Source organism: Hoplias malabaricus, chromosome 17 (genome assembly GCF_029633855.1).
Source record: "Hoplias malabaricus isolate fHopMal1 chromosome 17, fHopMal1.hap1, whole genome shotgun sequence".
Taxonomy (NCBI): domain Eukaryota; kingdom Metazoa; phylum Chordata; class Actinopteri; order Characiformes; family Erythrinidae; genus Hoplias; species Hoplias malabaricus.
Window position 1 is genome coordinate 14,688,796 of NC_089816.1, and position 22,144 is coordinate 14,710,939.

General features: G+C 43.1%; 1 protein-coding gene across 1 annotated transcript in view; it reads left to right on the forward strand.

Moving 5' to 3' along the window:
- The first annotated feature begins 4,163 nt into the window (after window positions 1-4,163).
- shank2b (SH3 and multiple ankyrin repeat domains 2b) overlaps window positions 4,164-22,144 on the forward strand; it is a 168,749-nt gene continuing 150,768 nt past the window's right edge. Inside the window, exons 1-3 of the mRNA XM_066649888.1 lie at window positions 4,164-4,280; window positions 18,894-19,032; window positions 21,683-21,882. Of these exons, the coding sequence (XP_066505985.1) occupies window positions 21,691-21,882 (192 nt within the window). The 5' untranslated portion in view covers window positions 4,164-4,280; window positions 18,894-19,032; window positions 21,683-21,690. The remainder of the gene's footprint in view (window positions 4,281-18,893; window positions 19,033-21,682; window positions 21,883-22,144) is intronic.

Consider the following 22,144-nt stretch of genomic DNA (forward strand, 5'->3'; position numbering starts at 1 on the left):
GGGAGAACACACCACACTCCTCACAGACAGTCACCCGGAGGAAACCTACGCAGACACAGGGAGAACACACCACACTTCTCACAGACAGTCACCTGGAGGAAACCCACACGGACATAGGGCGAACACACCACACTCCTCACAGACAGTCACCCGGAGGAAACCCACGCAGACACAGAGAGAACACACCACACTCTTCACAAACAGTCACCCAGAGGAAACCCACACAGACACAGGGAGAACACACCACACTCCTCACAGACAGTCACCCAGAGAAAACCCACACAGACACTGGGAGAAGACACCACACTCCTCACAGCAAGTCACCCGGAGGAAACCCACGCAGGCACAGGGAGAACACACCACACTCCTCACAGACAGTCACCCGGAGGAAACCCACGCAGACACAGGGAGAACACACCACACTCCTCACAGACAGTCACCTGGAGGAAACCCACGCAGACACAGGGAGAACACACCACACTCCTCACATACAGTCACCCGGAGGAAACCCACGCAGACACAGGGAGAACACACCACACTCCTCACATACAGTCACTCGGAGCGGGAATCGAACCCACAAACTCCAGGTCCCTAGAGCTGTGACAGAAACACTACCTGCTGTACAAACTCAGGTTCGATTGAGTGTGTAAACCTTACACCATCCCAAAACAGTAATAAGTCCATATATGGACACTAAGTCACTAAAGATCCCACTTTGTGGTGACTGTTTTTGTAATGTCACCTTAACTGAATTTATAAATCAGTTAAAGTTAAACAACACAGAGCAGCCAATCAGAACAAAGCTCATTGGCAAGGCACAATAAGAAACACTGCATGTATAATTCAAAAGGATAAAGAGAATTGGAGAACAGGAATGTCAACATGAATTATGATTGTTTGAGGTGCATAAAGCTACACATATAACATAATTACAGCATGTTCATGACTCACTGGCTTTTAACTGTGAAGTACTTCGGTGTAGAAAATATCTTTAGAAGAAAGCTACAAGAAGTTCCCATTGCCTGTTAAGACTCAACACAGACACACACACAGTATTACGCATCTGTCCAACTGGAAGAGAGGCCATATTGATTTACAGGATGACGTATGTGTCAAGGCACAAATACTTTCAGGTCAGTTACTGGAGACTGATGTGCTCTTCACTCTGGACATTTCTTTTTGCCAATATTCAGAGCACTCTTATTGTATTGAGAACGCCACCCAGATGATTCCACCTCTATCACCTGTGTTTCTCTCAATCCATCAGACCCATGTTTGTGGCCTTGGACATTGTGAGAAATATTTATATTGTAGTAGAGTGGCAGACTCCACCAACTCCGGTAGAAACATTGATGAAGGGGTAACCACTTAACCAGTTCAGGGTGGCGGTGGGTCTGGAGCCTACCCAGGGATCGGGATCACACCCTGGAGGGGCACCAGTCCTTCACAGGGCAACACACACCTACAGACACTTTTGTTTGGCAAATCCACCTACCAACGTGTGTTTTTGGACCATGGATGCACCCAGATGAAACTCACACGGACACAGGGAGAACACACTAAACTCCTCACAGTCACCCGGAGTGGGACTTGAACCCAAAACCCCAGGACAGCTTTGTGACTGTGACACTACCTGCTGCACCACTGTGCTGTGCCTTCATTCCAACATTTCTCCTTAAATGAAGGATATTCATAGGTCTTTGGGGAAGACATTACATCAGTTACATGTTGGAACATTTCTGTTAGCATTCGATGGCTCAGCCACAAGAATATTAATGAGGTTAGGTTGGCTGTTATTACTCCATCAATATAGAGAACACAGTTCCAGTGCAGACAAGCACAAACACTCTGTGCCTACGAAGCCACACTGTAGTAGCACATGAAGAACAAGGGCTGGCATTGTCTTACTGAAATAACCATGGATTTTCCAGGAAAAGATATCACACCGATGATAGCATTTCTCGCTTTAAAACCCCAGCATACACCTCCAGACTTCTCTTACGCAAATCACCCATGTCGTGAGCTCTGAGGCACACGCATATTATGACAGATGCTGACTTTTTTCACATCTTGCAGTTCTGGATTGTCCCTTTCATCGTTGGCATAGAGAACGTGACACCTGTTTATCCCAAAAAACAAGGTGAAACACTGACTCATCTGACCGTAGAACAGCTTTTCACTGCCTCTGGGGGCACTTGAGTTGAGCTCAGACCCAGAGAACACAGCAGTATTGTAGCATAGAGCTGATGCATTTCATTGGCTCTGTACTTGTACTCTGCCCAATAACAATAAAGTTGAATTTTAACTAATCTAATGTATGCTGTTTTTGCTTAATATAATTTCAGGATGCAATTCTTGATGCAGGTGGCACGGTGGCGCAGCAGGTAGAGTCTCAGTCACACAGCTCTAGGGGCCTGGAGGTTGTGGGTTCAATTCCTGCTCCGGGTGACTGTCTGTGAGGAGTGTGGTGTGCTCTCCCTGTGTCTGCTAATATTAATATTCTGTAAACATTTCACTTATTTAGCCTCTATCTCAACACTTTTAGAGTGTGCTGCAAGCATCAAATCCTAACTATATGACCAAGTTGCTCAGTAAAAACATTAGAAATAAGGTCTTTGTTCTCTTGTCAGTGGCATAAATGTTCAGTAAAATTAACCTTTTTTTTTTTACAAAATGTCTCAACTTTCCTTAAACAGGTTTTTATGTTTATTTATTTTATATCTACTTGTAATAAATCAATATATAGCTAAGCAAGTGGACATTTGACTTGTTCCAGCACCACATCCAACATTGAGCAAAAAGAAAAGAGAAGGATAAAAAAGTCTTACCTTAAGAACACGGCTCACTGAGAATTTCTCCATAGCACAGCATGTTCTTCCAAAGATTATCACGCATGATTAATTCACCACATTCATGCGGACTTATTCAGGTTAAAAGCTCCACTGTGATGGAAAGAACTATGCAGAGATACACAGTGTTCTGCTGGTGTGGGATTATAATACAATAATGTTAATTTGTCTAAATATTTGTTCATAATGGACTAGCTGTGATATAAACAAAACCATTCAGAGTGGTCTGATATAAAATGTTCCATCAAGAGGAATGTTGGATGAGCCAATGTCCATGAAATTTTGTCCATATAACGTATGTACAATATGTAGAAATGTGTAATGAAGCTTTAAAGCAGAGGGAACTTACTGCAGTTTTCTAAACATAATAGTTTGTTTCCAATCAGAGCCGACTCTGCGCTGATTCAGTTCACATCCGTGCAGTGTGAACATAGTTTGTTTCCAATCAGAGCCGACTCTGCGCTGAATCAGTTCACATCCGTGCAGTGTGAATATAATAGTTTGTTTCCAACCAGAGCCAACTCTGCATTGATTCAGTTTACATTCGTGCAGTGTGAACATAATAGTTTGTTTCCAATCAGAACAGACTCTGCGCTGATTCAGTTCACATCCGTTTAGTGTGAACATAATAGTTTGCTTCCAATCCGAGCTGACTCTGCTCTGATTCAGTTCACATCCATGCAGCGTGAACATAATAGTTCACTTCCAATCAGAGCTGACTCTGCTCTGATTCAGTTCACATTCGTGCAGTGTGAACATTATAGTTTGCTTCCAATCAGAGCTGACTCTGCTCTGATTCAGTTCACATCTGTGCAGTGTGAACATGCACAGGCTGGAACTCCCCTATTAGCAGATTTAAACCTGGAAATACATATTTGTGTCGTTTGGTTTCCATGCCACTGGGATCTATAGAAAGAAGCTAGAAAGAGAGAGTAGAGAATGTTTCTAACTGAGTTGGTGGAGTCTCTACTCACTCTACTACAATATAAATATATCTCGCACTGTCCAAAGCTGCAAAAGTGGGTCTGTTTTATTGAAAACACAGGTGATCTCAATACAATAAGAGTGCTCTGAATATTGGTAAATCAATGTAAATTTAACCAGAAACATAAACATTGTTGGAACCGAAGTCTATGTCCACACTCACATTTTGGGGACTACTTTCTTGACCACAACACAGCTTACGTTCAGTATAAAGACTAGGGCTAGGTTTAGGTTTTTGCAATGACCCCCACCATGTACGTGTACTTGCATGTGTGTGTGAGTGAATAAGAGAGAGAGAGAGAGAGAGAGACTCCTCCTCCTCTCTGCCTGGTTTTGCTGGAAAGCCTTTACTGAAATTCAGTTCCTCTGTCCCTCTCTCTCTCTCTCTTTGTTGTGGTCCAGTTTTGGAGAGAGGGATGTAAGGCTGTGAGGGGGTCTCGGCTCCAGGTGAGTTTATTCTCCTCTTATCTCTCACCTGAATTCAGCGCGTGCGATGTTTGTGGGGAACTTTTTTTTTATTATTATCATTTGCTCGTGCACGGGGTTGACCTGAAAGTGCGCAAGGTTTCTTCAGGACGCTCAATAAAGTGTTTACGTTGGGTTTTTAGATTCCTGCTGGTGTGGAACAAGCTGTGAAGCAATTTTTACTCTGGATTTGAAAACGCTGCTTTGTATCGTCGCTAGTTCTGAGCGCTCAGAGGAGGGCTGTTTCTTCTGCTGTAATTACTCTAGCTGTTATAGAGCTTCTGTTTAACAGGGCTCCATTATTAATGAGCTTCTGAAATTGTGGGTAAATGCAAAGGGAGTCACTATATTGGCTGCTGATAGCAATAATACTAATAATAACAACAACAACAACGATAATAATAGAGTACAGTAATAACAGTAAGAATATAAAATGCTTAATGATATCAACATTGAACTGATGTTGTCAGAGAATTGCTTTGCTAAGACCTTTTCAGTAAAACACACTTTGTTATATGTAAATAGCAATGACTATAGCCTTCCAAATACAGTCTCAAATGGGTGGAATCAGACAGTCAGGGTTTCTTACATCACAAACCCAAACAAACTATTGTGGTCAATGTTTGGGGGAGAGTGTTCAAGGTGAAGGCAAGTAGCGAAGAAATATGTGAAGATAGAGAAAGGGAATAGTTGCACATTAATAGATTGACTTTTACTGAATGAAGGCAAGTTAGTGTTACATCTGTACCTCCTTTAAGTCATTAGGAGATGTTTATGTATTGCAAATAGCTTCTAAACATGTAATTCTGTTGGGGAATTTAAACATTGGTCTGCTTTGGTAGCCTACATCTCAGCCATATTTGGGCTACTTTAATAAAATGCTTGATTATTTTCTATGGTTCTAATAATAGCAACTCCATATTTATGTTGTTATTCAGCAAAATGCCAGACATTTTTACATGGCTTCATATTTATGATGGCTGTCTCTGTAACCCAGAGTGGACCCTGATGTCCTTTGCTGGGTGATTTCTTTCTAGGTGCTTTCTCTTGATGCTCCTGCATCGTAAATCACAGTCTCCTCTATTATCAGTGTGGCTAGAAGACAGGTGGAGGAGGACTGAAGGTGAATCCCACAATTTACAGCACAGACATATATACATATATATATCACAAAGTTGCCTACCAATCCCCATAGCGCTCAGCCATAAACTGGGCGGTCAATAAAGCAATGGCAGATCAATATTTTAATTTACTGGCTTCAATCGAAGGACGACTGGATCATTTTCTGCAGTTTATATTGTTGTCAATACATTAGATGATAAATGGCATAGGGCTGATCTGATGAGCTTCAGGCTTTGTTTGCTCCTTCAAAATGTGATGGATGTATAGAGTGTGATAATACAGAAGTAGTACAGTCCCCATCCCTGGCCCTAACTCTGTCGCAGGCAGCACAACTTCATTCCTCTTCAATAAGAGTGTTTGCAATTATAACATTACTTTCAGACGACAAATGATGCAATTTGCAGTACAACAGCATCAAGACAAAGCAGTGATGGAACTTTTGATAAGCCAGGAAACTGTATGTTTATTGTTATCTAATATTCCCTGGCTAATATTTGCTAGTTAGTGCACCATAAAAAAATCTCCATTTTTGACTTCACTTAAACAACTAGCTCTTTAAAGACAGGCCATCTTTTCTTACTGCAATTACTCAGCTTTAAGGACCATACAAGCTAGCGAAATTTACATTAGAACTAGATGCTATTTCTTCTTGTTTAGCTTTTAGTATCTGTCCTACATTATGTGTTAGCTTCCCTTTCTGCATTAGCTGCCTCATTCTCCTTAGCTGCCTTATCTGTGTTGGCTATCTTTGTAAGCCCTGCCCCATCTGCATTATTTACTACTTGATCTGAATTAGCAACATATGTTTTTTTTAGCTGAACTGCATTAGCCTGCTCATCTGCATTAGCTGCATTTCCTGCATTAGCTAGCATACCTGACCTCTGTTTTCCATCTACATAAAATATGTATTCTTCATAAGAGCTGCCTCACTTGTGTTACTCGTATTTTCTACATGATATGAACTACCTATTTCAGTGTTAGCTATGTTATCTGTGGTACCTAGCTAATTTGCATTATAACAGGTGCATTAACTACTTCATATTCATTATTATTTAAACAAATATGCCAGTAAACACAATGGGCAATACTGAGGTCAGCTTAATGTATGAATTACATTAATTACGTAATATCTATATATTATATAATATCAGTAATGTAATTATCGTGACAGGCCTAATGATACACAAACAGCTTCATCCATTTTCTTTTGCCTTGTCTCTAGAGGTAAAACACAAAATACACTCCCTGACATTTCAGTTGTTCACATGTGAGCAACTGATGTACAAAATGTGTTGCAGAGACATCAGCCATCATTGCTCTTGCAGGCCTTTCTAGTGGTAAATTTGTGGGCCTTGAGGTAGAGGAGGTTGAGAACATTGCTCTAATGCTCAAGTTCATGAAAGATACAAGGACAGAAAGTCCTCAACACCTAGAAAATGCAGATTCACATATATTTGCATAATTTGACCTGCACACTAGCCATCCTGTCACAGCCCTAGAAAAAAAAATGTAATCGGACATGAATATCTCTCCCTGAATGTAGACTTTTGTCAGTTATTGGGAATTAGTGTTAGTTATGTGTATTTTTTACATATGCACCAGCTATGTCTTCTGTTAGCTGCCTTATCTGTGTTATCTAGCTTATCTAAATTAGCTCATCTGATATCTTATCTGCATTCATTACCACATTTTCATTACCTACCTCATCTGAAGTAGCTATGTCATCTGTGTTAGCCACCTTCATCTGCATTAGCTACATTATTAGCTTTATTATCTTTTTACTATCTTTACTATCTTTTTCTAGCATTAATTTGTGTCTTGTTTCAATGGGACTGGTGGGATAGGGTGTTAATGGTCTTCTGGATACAGAAAGTACCTGATGGAAATACCCCTTAACCCTCTTTTGCTTTAATGCAATTTAAAGAACTATAGCTACTATTAGAGTTATGTACTGAGGACATTAGTCTCTAATATCTGAGAGGGCCATGCTGCCCACCAGAAACTGCGACAGTAGTGTATGGTCTTTTTAAAATAGTTTTTTAGGTCAGCATTATTCAGAGATGGCATATTATATACACACCCATCTTACTGCTTGGGTTGTGGGTCTCCTGGGCTTTCCAAGCTGTGGCTCCATAGCAACAGAGAAGACAAATGCCAACAGTGACATCCCTTGAGCAGTCAGAGCCACATCCCATTGTGCTGTAGTGATAAGTATCTATAGAGTCCTAAGAGGCATTGACCCAAGCGCGTCGATTGCTGTCCAATGGTCTTTTAGTGTAAAAAGGTATTTGTTTGGTGCTCAAAGCCCAGGACGAGTCTGAGCATAGAAAGAGCACCTTTAACCGAAGGCACAGCAGACCAAACCCTTTCATTTACTTTTGAATTTGACTCCTGAAGACACCAGCTTTTTAACCCAACAAGCTACACCTTGGCTTTGTAGTAATCAAAGCACCATGTTCATCAGCGGCCAGGTTTTTAATGGGTGTGTGTGTGCTCTCTGAAGTAGTTCGGTGATTAGGATAGAACTGGTTCCTTTGCAAAAAAGCCATTCCTGTTAAAGCTTTTCATCAAGATCAGAATGACTGTCAGAGGCTTTGTGACAATGTTGTGAAGATGTTGTGCCAAACTACTTCATTTCTTGGCTCAAATATTTTATATCACAGCAGAGTCTTGAGTGCCTGTCGGTGTGAGAATTTTCTTGTGTCCAGCATTAGTTGGTGCAGGTGAGTGTCTTCAGATCTGATCAGTGCATTATCTCATACTTGGTCATTGCTGGTCAAATGGCTACCTTCACAGGACCTAAGAGGCCAGGGATGTTTAATCATAGTGGAATTGCTTTAAATCTCACTTAAAAGGTAAGCAAATGGAGGAGTGTGTGTACAATGTGTGTCATATAGATTTTGCAACTGAACTGTGTCCAGTGTGAATGGAGGAGTGGCTTTATTTTAATTAGTTATACCCATACGTTTGAGCAATTTGTATAAAAACTACCAGCTGAGGTGTCTATATCACCCTTTACATATTTAGACATGTTCATGTGGGAGTTGCTTTAAAATGATAATTATATAAGCCCTACAAGAGTGACACAGGCCTGTAAAAACAGTCTTTTTGTGATTGTTATGTTGTCCCAGATATAATCACTATAAATTATATTATTGTCATTTGTAAGATCACTTTATTCTACAGATAATATAATAGCATTATAAAACAATTACATGCCTTTAAAGAGTAATGAACATTCAGCAACAACTTAGTTATTGTGTATATTCAGATATACACAAAATGTTTTAATATAGTAAATAAATAAAGTTGAATACAACAAAGTGTATTCAGGAGTGTGGTGTGTTCTCCCTGTGTCTGTGTAGGTTTCCTCCGGGTGACTGTCTGTGAGGAGTGTGGTGTGTTCTCCCTGTGTCTGTGTAGGTTTCCTCCAGGTGACTGTCTGTGAGGAGTGTGGTGTGTTCTCCCTGTGTCTGTGTAGGTTTCCTCCGGGTGACTGTCTGTGAGGAGTGTGGTGTGTTCTCCCTGTGTCTGGTGGGTTTCCTCCAGGTGACTGTCTGTGAGGAGTGTGGTGTGTTCTCCCTGTGTCTGTGTGGGTTTCCTCCGGGTGACTGTCTGTGAGGAGTGTGGTGTGCTCTCCCTGTGTCTGCGTGGGTTTCCTCCGGGTGCTCCGGTTTCCTCCCACAGTCCAAAAACACACGTTGGTAGGTGAATTGAAGACTCAAAAGTGTCCATAGGTGTGTGTGTGAGTGAATGAGTGAGTGTGTGTTGCCCTGTGAAGGACTGGCGCCCCCTCCAGGATGTATTCCCGCCTTGCGCCCAATGATTCCAGGTTGGCTCTAGATAATGGATGGATGTAATTATCGTGACAGGCTTTATGACACACAAAGCAGCTTCATCTGTTTGTTTGCCTCGTCTCTAGACGTAAAAAAAAAAGTGTTGCAGAAACTTTACTTAGCCACCATTGCACCGTTTCTGTTGTAAATGTTGACTTAGAAGTTCCAAAAGTGGAACATTTGATGTGAACTGTTGGGATTTATTCTCCTGTGGGCCTTTCTAGTGTCAAATTTGTGGGCTTTGAGCTGGAAGAGGGTGACACCTTTGTCTAATGCCCAAGTTCATGATACGTACAAATCCTCGACACCTAGAACATCTTTGTAGAATTGTAGATTTGTAGATTCACAACTTCAGAAGCCCAATTTGACCAGCGCACCAGCCGTCCTGTCACAGACTTAGAAAAGAAATGTCATCTGAAATTCATACCTCTCTCAGAATGAAGTGTTTTGTCAGTTATGGTTTGCTGAATGGGATTTTGAGCAGCTGTATTTGTGGGAGGGGCGTGGACAGGTCAGGGACAGAGTGAACCAAAGCTGAGTGACTCTTTCTTTCAGAGATAATAAGGGAGCGATGCATCCCAATGGACTGCTTTTTTTCCGCCCCACAGCGTCCACTTCCAGCTTCGGCTGATTTATGTACAATAGCAGACATTGAGCCAGTTACAGCAGCAGCTCAGGCATTTACAGCAAAGGATTCAGAGCTGTGTCTTTAAACGTCCTCTTTATCGCTTCACGGAGCAGCGTAACCGAGCAGTTATTTAACAACTTCACTGTGGACTGTGAGGGTGCATATTATTTAATGCATGACATTGAATTTGAACATGAAGGGAATTGTTAAGCAGATTTGTGGGAAGACTACATTGATATTATATGGTTAAAGATAACTACATGAAAAGCTCTGTTATTTTTAGTATATAGTTTATAGAGCTGTAGATGTTTTGCATTGATTTTGGAAACATTAAGTAAGTATTTCTACCTTATAATGACAGCTTCAAGATCATTGTGATGCTCCACTGACCTGTAATAAAGAGAATAGAGCCTCTGTTGTTGTATTCTGGGCTCAGCACTGCAGAAACTACACTACGTAAATTTGGGAAGAGTGTAGGACCCCCCCTCCCTCTCCCTCCTTTGAAGGAAGGTAGAAATGTACAGGAGCTGTGGTGCTGCAGTGTTGGCTGCGCTGTGGCTGCGTTGCAGCTGTGTTGGTTTCTGCACAGTGCCCTATTTTAAAGTTGTGCTGTGTTTCTGTGAATCCACCTGGGGTAAAGCAAGCCCAGATCCAGGCCAGCCTCCCTCCCTCTCTCTCTCTCTCTCTCTCTCTGGTTCCTTCCCCCTCAATTAGTCCTCCATCCTCCCATCTGTCTCCCTGTTTCCCTCTCCTTCCCTTCCTCCCTGTTCATCTTGCTCTCTCTCTCTCTCTCTCTCTCTCTCTCTCTCTCCTACTATTTCCTGTTCTTTTCTATTTTCTTGCTCCCTTCCTTTCTCCTCTTCTCTCACTTGTTCATTTATTACTCTGTATCCCCGTAGCTTATCTGTGTCTCTATATCTTTGAACCATCCCTCACACAATAACCCTCGCTATTTCAGTCTCTCTTTCTTCCATTTCTCTTGTTCTCTTTCTCCCTTCTTTCATTTTCTGTTTTTCCTCTGCCCCTTTCTCTCATTTCTTTCGCTTTTCCTTTCTCACTCTCTCCTGTTGTTTCAGAAATCTCTCTGTCCTTCTACCTCCCTGCCTTTATTCTTTTTTCACACACAAACACTAACATGCACACACACACACACACACACACACACACACACACACACACTCGTCACTCTTCTTCCTTCTAGTTTTTATCATCATAACTTCATTACTCTTCTCCCAACTCTTCCAGTTCTCTCTCCCTCTCTCTCTATCTCTCTCACTCTCTCTCTCTCTCTCTCTCTCTCTCTCTTGCTCCCTCTCTCTCTCTCTCTCCACCCCCCCTCTCTCTTGCTCCCCCCCCTCTCTCTCTCTCTCTCTCGATCTCTCTCTCTGTTTCTCGATCTCTCTTTCCACCCCCCCCCCCCCTCTCTCTCAATCTCTCTCTCTTTCCACCCCTCTCTCTCTCTCTCTCTCTCTCTCAGTTGTGTTGTGTGCTGTGTGGCTTGTTTAAAGTGTAATATCTCGAGGAAGTCCAGGGACCTTGAGTATTAGATCAGCGGTGCTCCTGGGTGATAATGTAACATGTTTATGAAATATTAAGCTGTTCTTTGCTGGTTTTATGAATGACTCTGCCCTCTAGATGTGATTCCTGCCAAGATCTCGGCTCACCCTGGTCCTGAAACATCGAAGAGGGCAGCCGAATCCCATCTGCCTGGAATCTGACTTTTCCTCTGGCCCTGTTTACATTCATCATTAATCATGTGATCACAGGGATCTGGTCCTGGTGATCAGAACATCTGAGCTGTGATTGGAGAGACTCAGACGAGGGGGCGGGGCAGTTTTAAAGTCTCTGCAGAGGCTCTCTCCCTCTCAGAATCAGCAGAATCAGAACGTTTTATCTCTTAAGCGGCCAAAAAAAAAATGACGGGGTGCTCTTGTTTCACAGTGTGTTGTTTGGTGGACTCCAGATCCCCAAATCCATACGTGCAATGAGCAAGTGATTTTTCATAACATGTCCCCTTTAGGCTTTAAAATGAGCTATTTTTACCGAGCAGCTAAAAGTAGGCTATCATGGTTGAATTACTCACACACAGCTACACCACAGGAGCTAAAACCTCACATCACAATGTGAGGGAGTGCTGTTTCAGGACAGATTTGTTACAGTATGGAATCGCATTCACCTTTCCCTCTTCGCTAACCCCTCCTGCTGTTTCCGCAGATATTGGCCTCACACTAATACCAGGCATCAGGTCGAGGCCATCTGTACTTTTGTGGCTTTGTGGTTTATCAGGGATTTCTCGCTAACCCTGGATTTTCCTCTGCTATGTTCAACAGCAGCAAACTTCATTCCACAGGACAGGAACATCACATACAGAGGCGTATCTCCTGCAGCTCCACTGGGCTCGGAATTGATGACCAGAGAGCTGTGCATGGCACGGCTACAGTGTTGATTTCCTCAGTGATCCGGCTGGAGGTTCAGTGAGTCTGTAGGGCTTTCAGTGACTTTGGTACCTGAGTGATATTAAACAGAGCCATGAATTAATTACGCAAAAGGTCTGAACATCTGAATATTAATCCGAGTGGAAAAATGATGCTTTCAGGTCAGTGTGCACTCATAATATCTGAATATCTGAGAGTGTGTATGTGTGTGTTTGTGTTATTTGGGTTTTGGTTAACTCTGTTGTAAGGCTTTATGGGACAATGGAATAAATTATGATCCAAGTTAGGAAAATGTTTGCAGAGGCAGAATTCTCATGCAGTAGGACACCAAACAATTAGGTAAATTCAGACAAAACTGTGCAACGCAAAAATGTAAAGCTATTGGACTGTTCCAAGGGCGGCACGGTGGCGCAGCAGGTAGGTGTCGCAGTCACACAGCTCCAGGGACCTGGAGATTGTGGGTTCGATTCCCACTCCGGGTGACTGTCTGTGAGGAGTGTGGTGTGTTCTCCCTGTGTCTGCGTGGGTTTCCTCCGGGTGACTGTCTGTGAGGAGTGTGGTGTGTTCTCTCTGTGTCTGCGTGGGTTTCCTCCGGGTGACTGTCTGTGAGGAGTTTGGTGTCTTCTCCCTGTGTCTGCGTGGGTTTCCTCCGGGTGAGTGTCTGTGAGGAGTGTGGTGTGTTTGTTCTCCTTGTGTCTGTGTGTGTTTCCTCCGGGTGACTGTCTGTGAGGAGTGTGGCGTGTTCTCCCTGTGTCAGCGTGTCCTACGGGTGACTGTCTGTGAGGAGTGTGGTGTGTTCTCCCTGTGTCTGCGTGGGTTTCCTCCTGGTGACTGTCTGTGAGGAGTGTGGTGTGTTCTCCCTGTGTCAGCGTGGGTTTCCTACAGGTGACTGTCTGTGAGGAGTGTGGTGTGTTCTCCCTGTGTCTGCGTGGGTTTCCTACGGGTGACTGTCTGTGAGGAGTGTGGTGTGTTCTCTCTGTGTCAGCGTGGGTTTCCTATGGGTGACTGTCTGTGAGGAGTGTGGTGTGTTCTCCCTGTGTCTGCGTGGGTTTCTTCCTGGTGACTGTCTGTGAGGAGTGTGGTGTGTTCTCCCTGTGTCTGCGTGGGTTTCCTCCTGGTGACTGTCTGTGAGGAGTGTGGTGTGTTCTCCCTGTGTCAGCGTGGGTTTCCTACGGGTGACTGTCTGTGAGGAGTGTGGTGTGTTCTCCCTGTGTCAGCGTGGGTTTCCTACGGGTGACTGTCTGTGAGGAGTGTGGTGTGTTCTCCCTGTGTCCTCGTGGGTTTCCTCCGGGTGCTCCGGTTTCCTCCCACAGTCCAAAAACACACGTTGGTAGGTTGATTGGCGACTGAGTGTGAATGTGTGAGTCTGTGTGTGTGTTGCCCTGTGAAGGACTGGCGCCCCCTCCAGGGTGTATTTCTGCCTTGCGCCCAATGATTCCAGGTAGGCTCTGGACCCACCGTGACCCTGAATTGTATAAGGGTTACAGATAATGGATGGATGGATTGTTCCATTTACATGACATTTACAAATATTTAGATAAATACAAAATGTCACATGACGGCATGTCGTTAGGGTTTGTTTGATTTTTCGTTTGGAAAAATGTGTCAATTCTTTGGTAATTTCAGGAACATCTTGTGTTCTATTAAAAATCTGTTAGAGTGTGGGCTATGTTGGCCACAGACAGAAATGGACTATGTAGCACTGGTGTATCATATTAATTAGTTATTTTGATTTTTTAATTGTAGCCTATGTTAGCACTAAGCCACTAAGCTAATGCTATTACACATTGTTTTTATTCTCTCTGGCCAACTGACAGAAACCCTGCCTACCAACTGGCTGGCAGGGGTGTAAAGATTCTTACAATTCAGCACAATACAGCTGGGTCTAGGTTTAAATTATTGATACAGTAAGTTTAAGAATGTGGTCATATGTGAAGGGTCCCTATTTAACATTTTAGCAAGCACACTAACCAGAAGCATGCTAGTCACAATAAAATGACACAGCATCATGAAGTATGTCTACTATTGTACAATATGTATTGTGTTGTTGCTTACCTACAAGTCACATTAACGCTCAGTGGCATAGGTGGAACTAATGCCGCTTTTCCACTGCATTCGCTTTTCCATTAGGCAAATTTTGCACCAGGAACTAGCATTTATTCAGCCCCTGCTCATGTGCAGTTCCACACGAGCTGAGTAGCTACAGCAGAGATCAAATTTATTTTTATCCAACACACAACAGCAGCTTGCACACTCTCAGGAAACAAGGTAGAAGAAAGTAATATAAGTCCTGGAGGTAAAATGGGGCGTATGTAACCAACACAACTTAAAAATGTACAAATATTATAGAATATGGTAAAAATTGTTTTCCCGAATTAAAGGAACTGAAAATGTATCCTTGACAATATTTCTAAAAATCTAAACTTATGGCGTGGTCTTTTGAAGAGGTTCAAACGCTTCTTGGATCCATAGCTGACAAAAGACTGTTAGAACTGGGGCACGGAATGGTGTTCATACAACCCCTCCCCACACACACAAACACACACACACACACACACAAACACACACAAAAGATGAAACATTTTTTGCTGTTCAGCAGAATTCCAGATCATCAGCTGTAAGAGGAGGCCTGTTGTTGGCTGGCGGTTTTTATTCATGTGAATTTTTAACTTTTCTCAAACAAATAGAAAATAGCAATTATAACAAATCACTGGACAGTTTCAATGTGTTGTTTCTAAAAACTGACACACATTGTTTTGTCTTTAAAGACTTTAGAGACCCCTCTGCTTGTCATATAATCCCCTTCCTGCAATAGATAGATAGACAGACAGACAGACAGATAGATAGATAGATATAGAGACACATAGATAGATGAAGTTAGATACAACTAAATAGGAGCACTGAGTGTGAGCTCAGGGTGGGGAGAACAGGGAGTGGCTCATTATCGTTTAAAAGAACAAAGGCTGAAAGTGGCCACTCTGAACCGGGCTATTTAAACAAGGGGAGAATGTTGATGTGGTGTTTGATCCTTGTGGTATTTTGAATAAAGCGGGCCACATTACATTAAAACCCAGAACTGTATTAACATGTGGAAAAGGGGAGAATATGTCCCCTTTATGATTCGAGTAGGCCTTAGTGAGTTACACAGGAACGCTAAAGAGGTTCTAGATATGTGTTCAGAGTAAGTGTGAACTAAAAACTCCACAGTACCTCTCTATTTTAGTCTGCTTCCAGTGTTTATGAATATTGCATGACTGTGATACTTGATACATGATACTTGTGCCTGTTAGCAATAGGTGTGTGATCAGTGTAAGATGTTCACTCACTTCCCCTTTAACATTCAGTGTTATTTATCCCTGATAATTTGATTGCTATTTGCCTCTTGCACTTATTCAAACTAGGTTAGCTGTGGTCTCTTGCAGATGAAAGCTTCATCATCCTGGATGCAGATCTCCTGCATAATGCGGCATATATTTCTAGGCACGAGGCAGTAGGTGTGTGTTGGTGAATGTTAGTGGGGTGTGCTGCAGAATCCCCATAAAATGGGAATATTTAATTGAATGAGCATTTCTAATGAGGCTTACCATGGATGGGTGAGAGGAAGCAGAATGCTTGTGTGTGTGTGTGTGTGTGTGTGTGTGTGTGTGTGTGTGTGTGTGTGTGTGTGTGAAATTGGTTGTTTGTGTGTGTGTGTATTTGTATGTGGAACTTAATGACAGCTTCTTCGCAGTAAATTGCTCGCAGGGAATTTTCGTGAGGTTTTAATTGCCGCTGGGCTGTGTGTGAAAGTGTAAAAGTGCTGACTTCCCGGTGCTGTAGGGGTCGAGGAGGGGAGCGAGCTGTGGCAGTGTGATGGATGACGATGCTGTCTGCTTCGGACGCAGGGGACAAGGATGCCCGCTCGCTCTGTTTTTATCGCGTTACCACGCTGTGCTTGTCAGCCGCCTCCCAGACCGAGACGACGACCTACTTAAACCTAACTCTGTGTGTGTGTTTGTTTGTGTGTGTTTACTCTTTCTGTTAGAAAACCGATCACTTTAATGACTAAAAACTAGAGCTACTTTTAATTGGTCCTCTTGTTTATGTGAGGGGATAATTGATTGTTTACTGAGGGGGTCCCCAATCAGACTTTTAACTCTTGACCTCTCACTGTAGCTGCAGCTGATGAAGGGGTGTTTTGGTCTGACTTCCCTGGAGGCATCTTTCATTCTTCCCCCCAGGCATTCCTCTTTCTCACTTTCTCTTTCTCACTGTCTGTCCTTGTTATTACATGGTTCTAATCAGATGATATTTAAAAGAACACTACACATTCTTTTTACATTGAAATTACAGCTTCAAAATCAGTGTGAGGCTCCACTGAGTTGTAATAGGGAGAATAAAGCCACTATTGTTGCTACTCTGCTGTTCAGCACTGCAGAAACTGCACTATGTAACTTTTGAAGGAGAGTAGAAAACTATCCCTACTCCCTCCTGATTTGAGGACAGTGCTGTGAATTACACTCTGCAACTGTAGGGAGAGCCCATGAGCAAAGATACAAAACCTTCCCGAGTGTTGTTTTAATATAATATAAAATCCCAACCCTCCTCCCGATATACTATCACCGCCCCCCCACCCCTTAATTTCGAAAACACACTATTGCAACAAATTATTCATTAATTCATTCATTCATTATCTGTAACCACTTATCCAGTTCAGGGTCGCGGTGGGTTCAGAGCCTACCTGGAATCATCGGGCGCAAGGCGGAAATACACCCTGGGGGGGGCGCCAGTCAACAGGGCAACACAGACACATTCACTCACACCTACGGACGCTTTTGAGTCGTCAATCCACCTACCAACATGTGTTTTTGGACTGTGGGAGGAAACCGGAGCACCCGGAGGAAACCCACGCGGACACGGGGAGAACACACCAACTCCTCACAGACAGTCACCCGGAGCGGGAATCGAACCCACAACCTCCAGGTCCCTGGAGCTGTGTGACTGCAACTCCTACCTGCTGCGCCACCGTAAATATTTTTATTTATTAGAAAGTTTTATTTCACTACATATGTAACCATCTCAAACATTAAGAAGCGTGTCACGCCCTGGCCAGGTCCTGTTGTTCCCACCATGTGCTTACTTAGCACATGGCTCTCTGTTATTGTTTTGTTCCGGTCTCTGCCCTAGTCCCACCTTAGTTCTGCCTCTGTCCCATTATTCTCTGCAGGTGTTCCTCATTTGTCCAGTCTTTATATACCCCTGTGGTTTGAGTGCGCCTTTGTCTGGTGTTGTGTGTGCATTGATGTGTGTTTCTTTGCCTTCCTGTTTCTTCCTGTCTACCCCGGTTCACGGTTGTCTCTCTGAGTCCTCCTGTCTGTTCCAGTTTAGTTTTATGTAGTTAGTGTTTTTCTCCTTACCCTTTGTTTTGTTTTGCTTCTCTTTTTGTAATTAAAGTATTCCTCACGTTTACATCCACCTCCTTCATCTTTCCTGCTCAGCTATGACAAAGCGACAAAAAGTCTGTAAACATTTGCTTATTTTGTTATAGGCTTCTTTCGTTTCTTACACAATACCATGGTTTATTATACATCTGATAATATGTAACATTTTTTGGAGCAAATCCTTCAATCTCAGCACCTAACCTCACCATACATCACTGAGCCTAAATGACTCATGTAAAGAATGTATGCCATATTGTAACTGCATGACATCATCACCCAGACAAGTCAGAATATCACTATTATCACTACAGTGATCCCTCGTTTTTCGCGGGGGATGCGTTCCAAGACCCCCTTCGATAAACGAATTTCCACGAAGTAGAGGAAATATATATTTTTTTATGTATTTAAGAAGTATTTGGACTTTTAAAACCCTCTCTGTGCAGTTAACAACCCACCCTTTGCCTTAAACAGTCATTCTATAATGTTTTTCAGCTGGAACTACATGTGATATTCTACCAGTTTCTTTAATAGAGTCATTCCTAAGCTGTGATTTAGCGTCAGTAAATTTCACTTGTATGTGGACATGAACAATACATGTACTGTACGTAAGAAATACTTGTAAATGATATATTTTCTAATACATGTAAATAATTAAAAAATACTTTTAACTTACACACCATAAGAAAATGATATTTTTTGGCACTTGGTCTATTCTTGGTTTTCCTAGATTTTCCCTCAATATCCGTGATATAGCGGCCATAAGCTCCCTTGAAAAAACCAGCGAATTAGCGACTCCGAGAAAGATGAACTGCGAAGTAGCGAGGGATATCAATTTTTTTTAATTGGTTTAAAAATTATGACTATATTAGCGCAAACGATATGATGCGGCACAGCCCTAGTGCTGAACCCAGATCAGCAACATCCGAGGCACTATTGTTTTCTATTACAGCTCACAATTTTAGACAATTACACAATTAAATGGTGAAAATGTAAAGTCATTGTTCTCTGTGGTATTGATATGATTTCACCAAAATGTACCTAAAACCCAAGTGCAATCCTGTGGAATGCAGTGTTTATTGTGGGTATTAAGTGATAACTACTGAACATAAAGCACCCCTACTGACACTAAAAATCAATGTTTCTCTTTTTCCCAGCTGATTTAGGGATGGATCCTGCTGCGAGGTGCCATGGCAGCTTTTCCTTAGAGTTTCCTCACTGACGTCCTGTCCACTCATCCCCTCTGCCCTGGTCGCAGTGTGTGTGGCGTTTGGAATATCGGGATCACAACACCGGGTAATCCTGAGCTCTGACTCTTGTTGTGTTAGATTGATAGTAGCTACTGGTCTTACCCAGAGTGCCATCCAATTACTCTGCTTTGTTATATGCCAGTGTCAAAGCTGAGTGCTCGGAAAATCCCAGCAAAACACGAAGGTCGCTCACAGTAGTAGCTAATGAGAAAGTATATCAGAGGAGAATCTAAGACAGTGGAACGATATGGAATATGGGGTGTCAATGTAATGAGCCAATACTGAGACGTTTATCTGAAGAGTACATTGCACAGTAATGTATTTTTCTGTACTATTCTACTGTACTGTTTTCAAAGTCCCATAGGTTTCAGGTTTGTTGCTGTCAGATTATTTTTAATAGTTAAATTGTTCCCCTTCTGCTGCAGTATCAGCCTCTACTATTCTGCAAAGGTTTACTAGTAGATATTGGAAGTTTGCTGTGATGATCTGATTGCATTCAGCCCGATAGACATTAGTTTTGGATCACAAACACCATTCGGCTAATCTCAAAGGTATTGCTTTGTCGCTGGAGAGAGACCACTTCCAAGCTGGGGACTGTATACACTTCTAGTTCATTATCGGCTTTGGAAATGACCTTAGACTCATGTGCAGCTGCTCCAACCTTCCCCATACTATTGGCAGCACACCCTGTGTCCACAGTTGAGAGGGAAAGATCCACAAACTTTTGAACAAGTAGTGAATGATGGACTGGTGCTCAATCCAGAGTGTGTCCCACTGAGTCCCTCTGGTCTTTGGACCTGCTGTGACCCTGATCAGGATAAAACAGTTACAGGAAATGAATGAGTGATTGAGTGGGTGAGTGAGTGAATGGATGAATGAATGAGATTGAGTAACCCGATTGTCCTCTGTACCTTTAAGGCACTATTGTTTATATAGGCCTACTTAGGTGCTGAGGGAAGTATGCCACTGTGGGATACTCTGCTCTTTTTCCAGAAAAGAGCTCATTCTCCCTTTGATAAATTGCAGTGAACAGCCTGTCTTAGCTTTTGTGTCTCTTCTCTCAAATCATATCACTCGCAGTGCACTTGACTGGCGAACTTCTCTCGGTGCATGCATGAGGTGCTGGCTTTTATCTGCAGGATGTGATTTATAAACAAGCTCTTTTCAAGCTTGTCCACTGAATACCATATGTGCTCATTCTCAAGTGCGCTCATCTACACCTGCTACAGACAGTTTATTGTCTGGTAGAGTGTAAGTCCTAACTCAGAGGAATTATAAAACAACATCAAGTCACTTTAGTTATGTTTCTTGTTAAGTTTTTTCAATGGATGTTTAATGAAACTTGAATTCATTCATCTTCTGAAACCCCTTCATTGTGTTCACGGTCACAGCGGGTCCAGAGCCCGTTTTAACCATTGGGGCAGGGCAAGAATTGCATGATGTTGAGAAAATAAAATGACTTGAGATTTCATTCATCCTCATTCATTCATTCGTTGTGTGTAAGTGCTTACCCAGGGTCGTGGTGGGTCCGGAGCCTACCCAGAATCACTGGGCGCAAGGCAGGAACACACCCTGGAGTGGGCACCAGTCCATCACACGGAGACACACACTCACACCTACGGACACCTTTGAGTCAACAAGCCACCTATCAATGTGTGTTTTTGGACTGTGGGAGGAAACTGGAGCACCCGGAGGAAACCCACGCAGACACGGAGAACACACCACACTCCTCACAGACAGTCACCCGGCGGAATCCCATGCAGACACAGAGAGAACACACCCCACTCCTTACAGACAGTCACCCGGAGGAAACCCATGCCGACACAGGGAGAAGACACCACACTCCTCACAGACAGTCACCCAGAGGAAACCCACGCAGACACAGAGAGAACACATCACACTCCTCACAGACAGTCACCCGGAGGAAACCCACGCAAACACAGAGAGAACACACCACACTACTCACAGACAGTCACCTGGAGGAAACCCACGCCGACACAGGGAGAACACACCACACTCCTCACAGACAGTCACCCGGAGGAAACCCACACAGACACAGGGAGGACACACCACACTACTCACAGACAGTCACCTGGAGAAACCCACGCCGACACAGGGAGAACACACCACACTCCTCACAGACAGTCACCCGGAGGAAACCCACACAGACACAGGGAGGACACACCACACTCCTCACAGACAGTCACCCAGAGGAAACCCACACAGACACAGGGAGAACACCTCACACTCCTCACAGACAGTCACCTGGAGCAGGACTCGAACCCACAACCTCCAGGTCCCTGGAGCTGTGACAGAGACACTACCTCCTGCACCACCATGCCGCCCAGGACTTATATGATGTTATATTATTAATATACAGTTTTATAATGAAATAGTACCTTTAGCGAACCAAACTGGACTTTAACACCACTGCTGTACCTTTTTGTCTGAGCTTGTATGTTTAAGTAAATATTCTATGGTTTGCTGCTGATACAAATTAAGGTTAAAAAGATAAGATTAAAAATGCAGGACTATTTTATTTTCAACTTCATGTTTTCTTCAGACATCACCTCTGTGTCTAGAAGTAGGTCACTGGAATAATAATCTGTGTTCATATTGGTGTCTCTGGTGCTATCAGCATTTTCTCTAATGTATTTGTTTTTGTTTTTATGTTGTGTTTTGTTTACTGCATGCAGCGGTTACTATGCCTCGGAGTCTGATGTCCAGCGAGGAGGAGATGGCTCAGAGTTTCTCAGACTCGGGCAGCTCCGAGTCGGATAGTTCCAGGGACGAGCGTCCACTCGCCATACGTCCCACCAGCGGGCGACTAGACAACAGCAACAACAAGAAAGACTCCTTACTCATCTGTGTGGTCATCCCGGACCTGCAGCAGTCTGTATGAATGCACAAACATACTTGTATCATTATCTGAATGTGGTGTTTTCAAATAGCATGGTAACTGATGTGTAGGGTTTAAGTGGAATCAGGGAAAAGACAGCCCCCTAACCCTAACACTAACCATAACCCTCACACACTTAAACCCCGCCCCCAACCCCTTTTATTTGCTGCAGTAACAGCTCACTCTTACTGGCTACTCCTACTGTAAGGTTGGTGAACATTAGTGAAGTCAGGTAATAAAGGGAGAGTATTACTTCTGG